The sequence below is a fragment of the Taudactylus pleione genome, unplaced genomic scaffold (assembly GCF_031769625.1).
Source record: "Taudactylus pleione unplaced genomic scaffold, aTauple2 ptg000283l, whole genome shotgun sequence".
In the NCBI taxonomy this organism is placed as follows: domain Eukaryota; kingdom Metazoa; phylum Chordata; class Amphibia; order Anura; family Myobatrachidae; genus Taudactylus; species Taudactylus pleione.
The window spans coordinates 2,353,097-2,365,984 of NW_028284685.1; the positions used below are offsets into that span (position 1 = coordinate 2,353,097).

The 12,888-nt window shown below is 45.6% G+C and overlaps 1 protein-coding gene across 1 annotated transcript in view; it reads right to left on the reverse strand.

Annotated features, from left to right (window-relative positions):
* Window positions 1–2,956: 2,956 nt before the first annotated feature.
* LOC148512082 (uridine-cytidine kinase 2) overlaps window positions 2,957–12,888 on the reverse strand; it is a 56,752-nt gene continuing 46,820 nt past the window's right edge. Inside the window, exons 6-7 of the mRNA XM_088482233.1 lie at window positions 12,013–12,061; window positions 2,957–4,052 (exon numbers count right to left, since the gene is read on the reverse strand). Coding sequence (XP_088338359.1) covers window positions 3,910–4,052; window positions 12,013–12,061 — 192 coding nt within the window. The 3' untranslated portion in view covers window positions 2,957–3,909. The remainder of the gene's footprint in view (window positions 4,053–12,012; window positions 12,062–12,888) is intronic.

The following is a 12,888-nucleotide window of genomic DNA, read 5'->3' on the forward strand; positions in this document are numbered from 1 at the left end:
GCTACCGCTCTGCTGCGGTCCGCTGTCCCAGGGGGTAGTGGAAGCGCAGGTTGGTCGCCTGGCTCCACGCTGCAGCCAGTCCCCAGGGAGCCCCCTGCCTGGGGACTCAGGACCATGTGATCAGCGGGGACCCACCGCGGGACCCCGCTGCTTACCTTTGTCCCCCTTGAATCCGGCCATGGTCCGGAACATCTGGGGTCACCGCTAGCTGTGACCCCAGATGCTCACCAGCATCCCCGGATCGGTACCGGCGTTCTGGTACCGGCGGGGGTGTAGGGAAGACAGCATGGCCGTCAGGACTGACTGTCCATGCTGTACATCCAGATGTGCAGCCACAGCTGCTTTGAAGAAAGCTTCAGGGGCTCTTCTAGCCCCCACTCCGACAGGTGCACCCGACTCCGGCCGGGCACCAAACTAAACTGAGGTGCCTTGGCTCGGGGGCGGGGTATAGGAGGGGGACCTAGTGCATCCTGGGAGGCTGAAAGCTTAACTCTTTGGTGCCCGATGACTGACGTCAAACCTATACCCCAAGGTATCCTGTGGATACCATATGGACCCTGAAGTAGAAATATAATTTTGGCAATTCGTTTTTCTGTTTCCCTTCAACCACAAGGTTCAAATGACTAATTCTGCCTGGGCTACAGCACTGGTGGATGGTGCAGTTTCTGGATGAGCACAGTCTGTGTGGAAAAAATAAATCAAACTTAAAACTTTTACAATCGATTAATAAGATATTAGGAGTTGCATCTGCAAAAATAAACACTAAAACACAAGCAGAGTATTTTGTATAGTCTCTCTCTCTACAAGTTCTGGGGCCAGATCTGCCTCAGTTCCTCCACATAGGAGATCTATTCCATCAGCAGACGTGGTCCCTCTCCAGTCTGCAAGGCTGCTTTGTGCTCCTCAGACATTTTCTCCTCACTTACCCCCTTTGTTTGAGAAGCACCTGTGGCAACCAGCATCTGTCCACAGCATTGACAGAATTTATGACTGCAGCCCACAACTGGTGCTTCCTGTGCACAGGTGTCTTTAAGGATTGTGCATTGGTGTCTGGAATTGTGCCTCATTGTGAGTTCTTACTTTGTGTTTCATTTCCCTCAAAGGAAAAATGGCCAATTTGATCTTCCGACCCTGGGTCCCCTCTTCTGTGGTATTGAGGACTGGATTTGACAGAAAAACTGCCACTTACTAAATACTACCAATTACACTGCTCTATTTCCTTCCAGTCTCTTATTTTCACCAATAGAACAAGATTTATCCACACTAGGTGTAGGTGAAGAATATCTACTTTGTAGTTTTATGTATGCCATTAAGCTCACTGCCCACCACTGTGGCACCTTACTAACCAACGTCAAACGAAACAGGATTTTGTTTTTCTTTGTACTCACACGTAAAGCAAAGCACTTTTTGATGATTATCGCCACAGATCTAGCAGAGGACTAGCAGCCTCAACTGAAAATATTTGTAAGAAATGTATATCTATGGCTACTTAATATAATATGTAAGGTGCAGCAATACGCCCTTCCTGTACTTGGGCTAAGAGCCTGATTCAGAGATGTACGTTTATCAGAGTTTGAATTTTGTTTGTGGTTCTGCAATCTCACTCGGAGACACACACCCCCCCCCCCCTCCCCCCCCCAAGCTGCAGCATGACTGACATGCTGCGTTTGTGGGGAGGAGCAGGGGTGTGCCTGATCACTGTTCCTGAAAACAGGGGGTGACGCCTTAAGGCCCCCCCCCCACCCACGGTGCGAAATAGCAGCCGATCCGACGGATTGGAACGATATCGCTACTATATCGTTCCGTGTGTGGGTATGATTTTAGTCAGAGCACCCTCCCGTGGGATCGTACATCGCTCCTCCAGATCTTTCTGCATGTTCTGTTGATCTGGGGGAGCGATATACAATCCCATGCAGTGCTATGCGGAAGGGGGGGGGGGGATGCCGGCATATCGGGTGGTCAGTCACCCACTCCACCTCATGTCAATCATCAGATCGGACGTCGCAAGGTGCATATGTATGGGGGCCTTTAGTTTTTTGGGAGGGACAAGGCAGGTGTGTGCGTTGGCGGATGCAGATTTCTGGCCTCTTGAACCAGCCAGGCCACGGGAAGCTTCAGCTAAAGAAGCATCCGATCGGTCCCAATGGCAGCGCTGATTATCCCAGCCTGTAACGTCAGGCACAGTGGTGGGATCACAAATGCAGTCAGGAGATGTCCGACATCTCATTCTGCATTTGCATCTGAGATACATGGCGCACATCCACTTGTGTGCAACTCTGCAAATTCGTCCATCTCTGAATCAGGCCCTAAGTGCGTAAATGAACTTCGCACATCACTGTTTTATGCCAAACTCTACATTAGCCCCTAAGACTTCAGGAGGATATCAGAACAGACAGATACTTTCTGGGATGTAGTGTTTCATTCCTAGGAAACAGTCTACCAACCAACAAACAAACAATTCTGAAAGGACTGTGTTTGCGCTTTTTGTCTCATCTCCACTGGCAGTGTATTACACAAGTGGTATGCAGCCTGTGGCACTCCATGTGCTGTGGAACTATAATTCTCAGCATGCCCTTCCACAGTGGAAAGGCATGCTGGGACATGTAGTTCCATAGCAGCTGGAGAGCCTACACCTGTATTACACTATTCCCATATTTGGGAAACTACATTGTGGATATCAAGACTTCCTTATGATATTCACAGATTTTATAAAAGGCTTCAAGTTAATAATTTGACACTGGTTTACAGCACTAGGCAAAGGTCTTTTTCGCACATGTTCACTAGTGTGTTGTGTATTCAACCTGCAGCAGGCTTCTCATCCAGAAACGCTTTGCAACTTGTTCACACAGTAAAGCATGTTTTTACCCAACACACAAGTCTAACATGAAGTGTCATCAATTACAAACAAGCCTCAGCATATGCAACTGCCTATTCTTCATGCAGTAATGCAACCACCTTCTCAAAGTATCATTTTATTATTACTTTTAGTTTCTACTATTTGTTATATGTGGCAGCCATTTACCAGATCACTTAATATTTTGATCCACATAAAAGGGTAAGAGAAAAAAGTAAAAAAAAAAACACCATCATAAATCATTTTACATGATAGAAAGTAAATAAAATATTTACTGACTTTAAACAATGCAGATCTGAAACCCCAGGATAACATAATTCCACCCAACCATGTGTTTGGCACAGGAGACAGTTAAAGTGTTTTGGTCTGCTATGTGGAGTAGCCCCCTATTAAATCACCATCCCATTTTAATAATCACCTTCTCATTATAAAAAAAAACAAAACAAAATAAAACAAAAAACACAGTAGAAACTTTGATCAAATGTCCGAATATAAAAAGAAAAGTGAAGAAAAAAATAATATATAAAAAAAAAAAAAAATTTTATCTTTTGTTAAATATTCCAGGTTATTTTTTAGAGGCAATGACCATTATAGGCTTAAAGACTTAGAATGCCAACACTTAAAAATACTTTTGTGGCAAACAATTGTACAGAATTTCATATTTAGACAAAATACATGAGATTGGATTGGATACCAGCGCGTTTTATGAATTTCATTCTTGCAGTAGTCTCCGTGAACATTCAAGTTTTGATGGCCATTAGCTCCCACTTTTCTCCATTCCAATAAAGAGGGGGAAAAATAAACTAAACAAAAACAAGCATTGGTGTATGAAGCCACAGACTTCCATCTCCCACGCAGAGACACCACAAAATTTCAGCATGTTCTGTTCTAGGTGCACTAGTCAAGTAACACTTTTCTTGCAGAACACTTTGAAGAATTCAAATATGCTGTAAGAATTTTTTTCCCTTCAGAGAAAGCGCCCATCTCTGGTTTTCCATGGTAAGACAGCATGTATTGGTGTAAAGTATATACAGATTCCATAATCACAGGGCACTTTAGTGAGGTCGGCTACTGCTAGACTCTGAAGGGTGCCTACTCCGGTGGTTGCTGTAACCGTTCGTATAGCTATTGCTCTGCCGCTTTGTTAAACCTCCATTTAAAATATCCTGGATGTGCTGAACAATCAAGTTGATGGCAACTGTTGAAAACAACAAATGTATGTTAATGAAATAAATGATTCCGTATAGCAATGTTCTATCTTTCGTCATAAAGTAGGTGTAAAAACGGTTTGACGCATTTGGTTTGAGATTTGAACTGGGACCAGTTCCTTGGAACATTACAAATCTGCTAATTAAACTTTACTATGGTAAGGGAGCAGAAAGGACCCCCAGAGACCACTCATGGCGGCCTTGTCATAGCAATGTGAGAAAACTCACCACAGAAGGGTCTTTACACAGTAAGAATAAACTATTTTTATGCGTTGAACACAATAAAAGTAAAGTATACTCTGAGAGCCTTCTGTGCTATACAAACCTTTTACAGAAACCCAGGATAAGCCACTACAAGACCTGTGCTGTACAGAAATTATCTGTAGACCTTAATAAGCATTACTTTAGGACAACAAAAACCCTGACTTTCAGGACACTAGTGAATGTGCCTATGGAAGTAAAGAGGTTAATATAAAAGTGTCGGGTGGAGGGGGTCATATATGCATTTCAGCGCATTCCACCAAACAAGCTGCTCCCACCCACCAACCTATTTATACAAGGCCACTTAGAGGATTAGTGTATTCAGCTCTGTGAGGACTGCCAAGGTCAGATCCAACACACAAGGCCCAACTATAATTTTTTTTTAATCAGGATGAATTGCAATCTTAGGGGTTATTGTGTCTTCCCAGCCTACAACCCATGGGCTCTGGACAGATGCCCAAAGAATGAACAATAACAAGGATGCCAAAAGTCAAAACAAGCTGGGAAATATGTCCTTGCACAGGACACTACCACGTCTCAATGTTTCTTCCATGAACAATATGCCCCATATTATAAAAGATGAAAAAAAAATTATTTTTGTTTACATGAACAGAACATCTTCATTTCCTTTTATTTATTTTTTTTAATAAAGACTACTGCTACTGTATATTCATCCCCCACTGGTAACTTACTTCTCCAAATATAAAATGATTGTGTAATATCCAAGTAAGACTGATTCTACACAAACAGGTTTTAATGTATAGTGCTGCATAAAACACTGGTGCATTATAAATAAAAGTTCATTGTAAGCACAAAACACAGGGGGCAAGTCCATATAGAAATAGGTTAAACATGAGGGATCTTGTACTTTTTAACCTTGCTAGTTGTACAACTATGAATACGACGCAGCAGCTCATCAAACCACCAGTGCTGAAAATATGCACTGTGGCCTATGTTAGTCTTTTATGCCTTGAGAAGCAACAATTAGCAATGTTAAGCTCCGAACCTTATACATGACACCCTTATTAGGAGTGGAGGTTAACGGTGTGCATGTCTGAGTTATAGCACTTTATTTTACCTGGGAGTTTATGATTTATGTCATGAGCTGAGAGAAAAGATAACTTTATGGAACTGAGCATTTCTACAGGAATCAGTTCATTTGAAAACTATTCCAAAAACTTCAGATTGTTTTGCCTCAAGACAAACATGAGGGTAACAGAAACTGTTACACAGCTGGCACATTAAAGTCTCCTCCGCTTCCTCTTGCTTTCTTTCGGGTGCAGTAAAACCATTGACGTAACCATTTATATTAACCATGTTAATTCTGATGCATCGAGAGGAAGAATTGAGGAAAGGAAGTTTAAATAATTTATGGTTGTAAAGAGACATTTCTACACGTGTTCCCACAATGTTAGCTACATGTACTGTATATTCCACCATGAATATCTTACCAACGGACAGCAGCCAGCTGCAGTTTAGATTGTTGTCCCTTTATCTGTTTTACACTTTTGTGAGGACTTCTTTACAAATAGTTGCACTTTCTAATTAACTAAGCATTAAACAGAAATGCAGGATGCAGATGACACAACCACTATACAAGGATATAATATTCATACAACATGGGCCATAAAACTTATGTAATATAGCTTTGCAGCTCACATGCAGGTTACAAAGTTAACACTAGTTCCACGAATGCTGGATGACTGCTATACTGTACTGTAATATTTAGGCCTGTTTTGCAACAAATAAAGTAGTGTTCACATACGGAGTCATCCACCAACAACAAGTAATGGATTGTCTGTCTGGTGAATAATTAACCTAAGTCTTTTTCTACTTCAGGGTCCATAGGGGGTCCACAGGGTTGACCTTGGGGTATAGGTTGGGAACCAAATCCGGGCACCACGCAGTTAAAGCTTTTAGCTCCCAGGATGCACTTGGGTCCACTCTCCCTATAACCCCACCCCCAGCCAGAGGCACCTCAGTTTAAGTTGTGCCTGGCCGGAGTCGGGTCACCGTTTAGTGCAGTGGGGAGCTGATTAGCAGCCCCTAAGCTTTATTTTTTCTAAGTACAGAGTTTTTTTTTATTTTTACTTTGGACTTTCAGAGCGGCAGCTGAGACGCCAGTACAGATCTGGGGATCTCAGCGGGACCCCAGAGTCTGTACTAGCCGGACTCTGCGGGCGCCCAGGACTGCTGCCGGATCTACGGGGAGCAGGTAAGGTCGCGGATCACCGCTTGCGGTGATCCGCGCATTTAATATGCAGTCCTGTGCCTCCGGTCTCCGGGGACAGACCGGAGGCGCCGGCAGTGGCGGCGGGCCCCCCATACCCCGTGTGTCCACTAGACCACCAGGGACTTACTGATCGGCGCTGGGAGCCGGCGTCTTGGGAGGTTAATAGCCGGCCAGGGGAGGAAGCTTTCCCTGTTACAGCGGCTCCTCCCCTCAGCTCAGCGCGCCTTTCAGTATGTATAGTCTGGCATCGCTGAGCTGCTTCCTCCGCGGGCCACGCTTCTTCTGAGGTCTCCAGCGGCCATTTTCTTGTGGTGCAGCAGCAGAGCTCCGGAGATGGCAGTGAGTCCAGTCCCCCTGCGTACCTCACCATCAGGTCAGTGTACACAGCGCTGTAGCCTTCCCAGACACTGAATCTGGGTAAGTTGAACGCAGTGTAATAGTGCAGTATATTATATGACATGTTTATGTATATATGTATATATCTGCATGGTATGTGACTTATGCTAGTGCTGACTGTCTGTATTCAATTCTCTCACCTGTCAGTGTATATCTATCCCTTTTCCTTATCTGCCCTAATACAGCTGTACTTAGGGTGGTTCTGAGACCTCACATTTATATACTCGTTGATATTTGTGAGGTTTGTCACATACTGTTGCGTGCTGCACGTTGCCACATTTTCGTTGGAACTGTGTGTTGCATACGCTGAAAATGGGTCCCTGCGGCTAATTTTAGCATCAGTCAGGACCAGTATAGCACTGCTTGATATTTCCGCCAAGATTGGTCAGATATGTTTGACCAGGAGATAGAGCGTTATACTGCACCCATTTTTGCTATCCTGCAAGTCATGTGCTGCAGGTGTTAGTGCGGAGGATTTGTTTCATAAAGGGTTCTGTGTGTGGCGTCATCTGGTGCCGGCCCCTTTCACGACCCCCTTGGGAGGTTTGTTTTCTCGGGATCCTCTCAATTGCGGATCGCCGGGTGGGCCCCATTGTTGTACCTCACTTGGGGTTACTTCACCATACTGCCCTTTTCATCTCAGGGTATCTCGCAGTTTCTTGCACTCTTCCCCTGTGACACAGACTATCGCTCCCTGCAGGGGGTTTTCGCAGTATATGAAATCCCCCTGGTGCCACCATAGTCTGTCATTCCCCTTGCAGGGATTCCCACGGCCACCCTGGGTGGATGTCGTTTTCTACGAAACGCAAATTGGCGTGGTTGACGCCCTGTAGTTACTTCCCAGTTGGCTCTGCGTGAACTGGATACTGTTTTGGGCTCTTTCCCTCTTACACAGGGGGAAGCCTATTTCAAGTATTATTATCCCTGCTTTGGGCTGGTGGCAGGTCCATTCTGGTTAGAGTGAATGTTGACCTGCACCTGTATCATACACCCTCAGTATTGCGTGCCTTCTGGTTCCCTGTTGCTGACTAGCGGGGGGATCGCATGGCGGGACTCTGGCTGTTGTCAGTTATGAGGTATTACAACAGTGTTTGGCCTCCTGTCCCAAATTCCCTGAGTGTCATCACGAGCCCCTCATGGGGTGGATGGGCGTGTTACTCGTCAGATTACAGACGTTACTATGCATCCCATTCCTGCGTGGTCGGATTCTTCTGATCCGTAGGTGCTATAGCATGGTTGGTTAATACTATTGCATACTGAGCTGATGCATTTGTAATGTTTTTTCCCCACCAACACGTCTGGGGTTCAAATGTATTTGGTCGCTCATGTAATATATGCAGTTGTCATAGGTGGACATGCCTATATTGGATACCAGTCTCCTAACTTTCAGAGTTCCGGCTGCGACAGTATCCTCCGTAATACCCTATGGCTGCGCTCTGGGAATGCAGAGGTGCAGATACCATCTATAGGGTAGATCTTGTTGGGTCCTGACCTTGACAGTGGCAGTACAAATTTCCCGCCTTCAGTTATGCCCACTACAGGGCCTCAGACTAAGTCTATTAAGTCTTTTTGTCCTCTGGGTCAGCCTAAAGGTCTGTTTCTTCAACCGAGCAGGCCTGGACTGCCAGCCGATCCTGCTTCTGAACCTACGGATATATCGTCAGCATGACGAGACAGGGCTACCACTGGGAGATGGCAATTTTCTCAGTTCGCCCGGTACTAGTGTCTAGTTGCGGCGGCTACGTGGGTAGGAGGGTACGCCCTCTCTTTGCTCAGGCGGCCTATTTCCATGTGATGGTACGCAGGCCCTTATTCGGACCCGAACAGGGCCTTACGAATCCAGAAAGCTATACAGTTGTTGGGGTAAGCGGAGCTAATTGGGCCATCCCCACTTTCTCAGCGAGGGACTGGTTGTTCTGCTTTCTTTCTGGTGCGGTGGCTGAATGGTACTCTTTGGCCTATTCTCTGTCTCAATTCCCTGAACCAGTTCCTAAAGCTACCTGGGCTCAGGAGGCAATCCCTATGCTCCATCATACTATGTTTGGAACCTGGGGACTTTATGGTATCACTGGATATACAGGACGCGTGCCTACGGGCACTTACAGAGACCTTGCCTCAGCATGGACTGAGGCTTGCTGTATCACAGCACTTACGGTTTTCGGGCTCTGCCTGTTGGGACTGTTCTCAGCCCCACAGGGGTTTACCAGCGTTTTGGATTTTCTGACAGTTCTTCTGTTCAGTATATCCCAATGCTCCTGTACCTGGATGGCCTCCTGCTCCTAGCAGGATCACCGGGGTACTTTACAGCCGGGTCAGGTTGACTGTGGCTTCTTCAGGGTGCAGAAGTTTAATCAATGGGCAAAAAGTCCTCCCTGCATCCCTCTCTGGGTATTCTTCACCTAGGAGCCCTTCTGGATTCTCAGAATCTGAGAATTCTTCTGGCGTAAGACGGCATCTCCACTCTTCCATTAGGAGTACATGGATGTCTGCACAGTCGACATATGTCTTTGCACTCTGGGAGGCATGGTCCGCTATTCAGTGTCTGCCTTTGGAAGGGTGGAATGGGCTTAGTTCCATTCCAGGCCTTTCCATAATTGGCTTATCTCCAGATGGAACAAGTTTTTTTCTGTCTGATCACTGTTCAAATGATGCTGCTCTCCCCGGAGGCAAGTCTGTCCCTTTTCGGGTGACTATGACCATCTCGTCCAGGGTATTCTTTGCTAAGGACAGTGTCTGGTTCGCATCCATTTCAGTGCAATTGGAGGTCTGTCGATTCCACCCTGTCAATTAACTTGTTGGAACTTTAGCCTGTCTTGGGCCTTCACTCTGGCATAGCCCTAGTTTCCCGGTGAACCTGAAAAAGTTCAGTCCGACAGGGTCAGAACAGTAGCTTCCTTTTTAGCAATACTGTTCGTTAGGTGGCAATGTCAGGTATGTCATACTTTCGGACATTGTCTGAGGGTCTCCTCCCGACCATCTCGACAGTGTTCATTTCAGGTGCTCTCCATTGGGAAGCGGGAGTCCTCAGCCGTTACGACGTGCATCCCGGGGACTAGTCTCTTCCCCAAGAGAGGTTTCATCTCCTGGTGAGCAGGGGGGGGGGCCCTCCTGAGGTGACACTCATGGCCTTCTGACTCTATCACACTATGGTGTTACAGTCCAACTCTGGGGATTCTGAAGCAACCTTCAGTGACTCTTTGTCGGTGAAGGTGTTCTTCCAATTTGCGTACCTGTGTTCTCCAGTCTCCATTATTCCTCGAGGGAAGTGTTTCAATCGAGACAGAGATGCTTTCCTGCTGGTGGCTCCTGATTGCCCCAGATGTCAGGGGTACTTGGTTTTTCGGAGTCTCTCCATCGATACTCCATTCCTGATGCTTCACTACCCAGACCTGTTGTCTCAGGGTCCTGGGGTTTGCCTTGGACCTGGGTCGTTTGTCTTTGACTACGTCCCTACAGTGGTCTTACGGCTTCCATGGCTTTGTCATCGTTGGAATGATTGGAGCACATGGATCAGCTTTTGCTGGGACCTACCACAAACTGTGGCAGCCATCATTCTTATGGTATTATACCTATCGATACGATCCTCTGGTGTCCAGGATTTCCAGATATTCTGGCATTCCTTCCGGCTGGCTTGGGTTTCACCCTCGGCCTGGCCTTCCTGACAGTGCAGATCTCTACACTGTCAGTATGATTAGGTTATGGAATTGCTCCGCTCTGATATCCAGTTCATCCTTTGGAGTGTTTTCTGGATTATGCCTCCATTTGTCCTCCCTAGGGACTCCTTGGGAGTTAGGAGTGGTTCTTTGTTAACTCCGGGGAAAGTTAATGGAACCGCTTGTTGTGATAGCCATTACATGGTCTATTGCTTTGGCTTTCTCTCTTTCTATCAGGGAGTTTATATCAACCAGGCGAGTGTCGGAATTGGGAGCGTTCTCATGTGGCTCCCTCTTCTGGAGGGCATCTTGTCAGGGTGTGAGTTGCTCTCACCCTGTGTTTCTTCTTAGTGATTTTCAGGTTCCATATTATTCTGGAACTTATGGTGCGGCCATTCAGTCCCCAGTCCTCTCGGCTGGTGTGGCCTCATTGACTGTGGTCCGGCCTCTGTGGATTTATGTGATCCATTCAAGTTCCTGACGGAAATCGGACTCCTTATTGGTGGTCTGAGATTTCTGGTTTTAACAGGAAAGGATGGCCGGCCTATGGCCATATGTTGGCTGGACGGCCTCGTATGTCTTCTTCAGGGGCCTACCCATGGGTAGGCCTTTCTGTTGTTGCTGCTTGTTTTTTCTCGGGCCATGTAACCCTCGTGGGTGGCTCGCTGTGGCGCCTTGGCTGCTTTGCCTTGCTAGGTGGCCACGTGGTCTTCTGTCCACACCTTTTTAAGGTTCTAGGCATTGTTTTCCTTTGCCTCTCAGGATGCTTCCTTTTTGGCGGCGGATTCTCCTCTCAGCACAGGAGCGTCCCCTCCCTTGGTTGAACTGCTTTGGGACATCCCCAAGGTCAACCCTGTGGACCCCCTATGGACCCTGAAGTAGAAAACAAGAGATATGGTAAGAACTTACCTTTGTTATCTCTGTTTCTACGAAGTCCATAGGGTCCACAGGGCGCACGCCCTGACGCACCTGGCTTCAAATGGGCTGTGTGACTGGTCACCGGTTTTCCGTCTCCCATTTCTGTGAGTATGGTTATCGAATGTTCCAGTTTTCTCTCTTTTTTTCTCCTCCTCCGGCCTTTGGCTACTTACAAACTGAGGTGCCTCTGGCTGGGGGTGGGGTTATAGGGAGAGTGGACCCAAGTGCATCCTGGGAGCTAAAAGCTTTAACTGCGTGGTGCCCGGATTTGGTTCCCAACCTATACCCCAAGGTCAACCCTGTGGACCCTATGGACTTCGTAGAAACAGAGATAACAAAGGTAAGTTCTTACCATATCTCTTGTTATTTTATATGATTTTACAGGCTAGCTGTAGTACATAAATGAAGAACCAGTGGCTTAGTTATCACTATAATTGTATTATAATACAAGTGATCTCTCTGCCTATAACCTTCCCCATGCTTACTCACCCAGGTTGTCAGCACCTCTGGGAATGATCACATCAGCATATTTCTTGGTCTGCCACAAGACAATTAGAGAAACACAAATTGGTGACTGATAAGTATTACATCCTAGCCAGTGTCTGGAAAAGTAGACAAATTATTTCTATAGAGCATTACTAGTCACTAAACAATGCACTTTAAAACCACTCAGCTAGTTAAGGTCTTTAGTTTCTATGGACATCTTTATTTTTACAATTTCTTTCACTGTAAGTGGGTAATGTTGGCAATTAATGGCATTAAAGCAATTCACATACATATAATAAGGCACAAGGACGTAAGGGACTTTAATAGCACGAGGTGATAATGCATCCACCTGTCATTAGATTGTGGCATAGAAGGGATGGGACACAGCTACAGATTTCTACAGCAGAAAAAATAAAGCAGGTTCTGTCACAGTTACAAACAAACAACTAACCGGCATATTAATGTACATTATACCTGTATTTATTAAGCAACATTTCTAAATAACCAACATGGCTGAGGACATTTTTTTTTTTTTTAATTTGTTAATTCAAAGTGGGATATAAATGTTGCACAAGAAATAAAAGAAACTATAAAACCCCAACACTGTAAAATCAAGGAGTCTGAAAAGGTTTTGCTCTTTGTTGTATACTCAGGGTTCTGTTTATAAAGTAATGATGATATATACTTTTACGATTAAAGCAATTCATGAACATGTGCCACCACTGAAATCACAGATTTCTTATGTACAGCTTTTAAAATCCGAGTTGACCGCATCCCACAAAGTATGTTATAGAGTGTGATCTATGTGCAATTAAGAAACATATGATAATCAATGGTTATCACAGGAAGAAAACTAATGCCATCTCAGGATGGCATTAC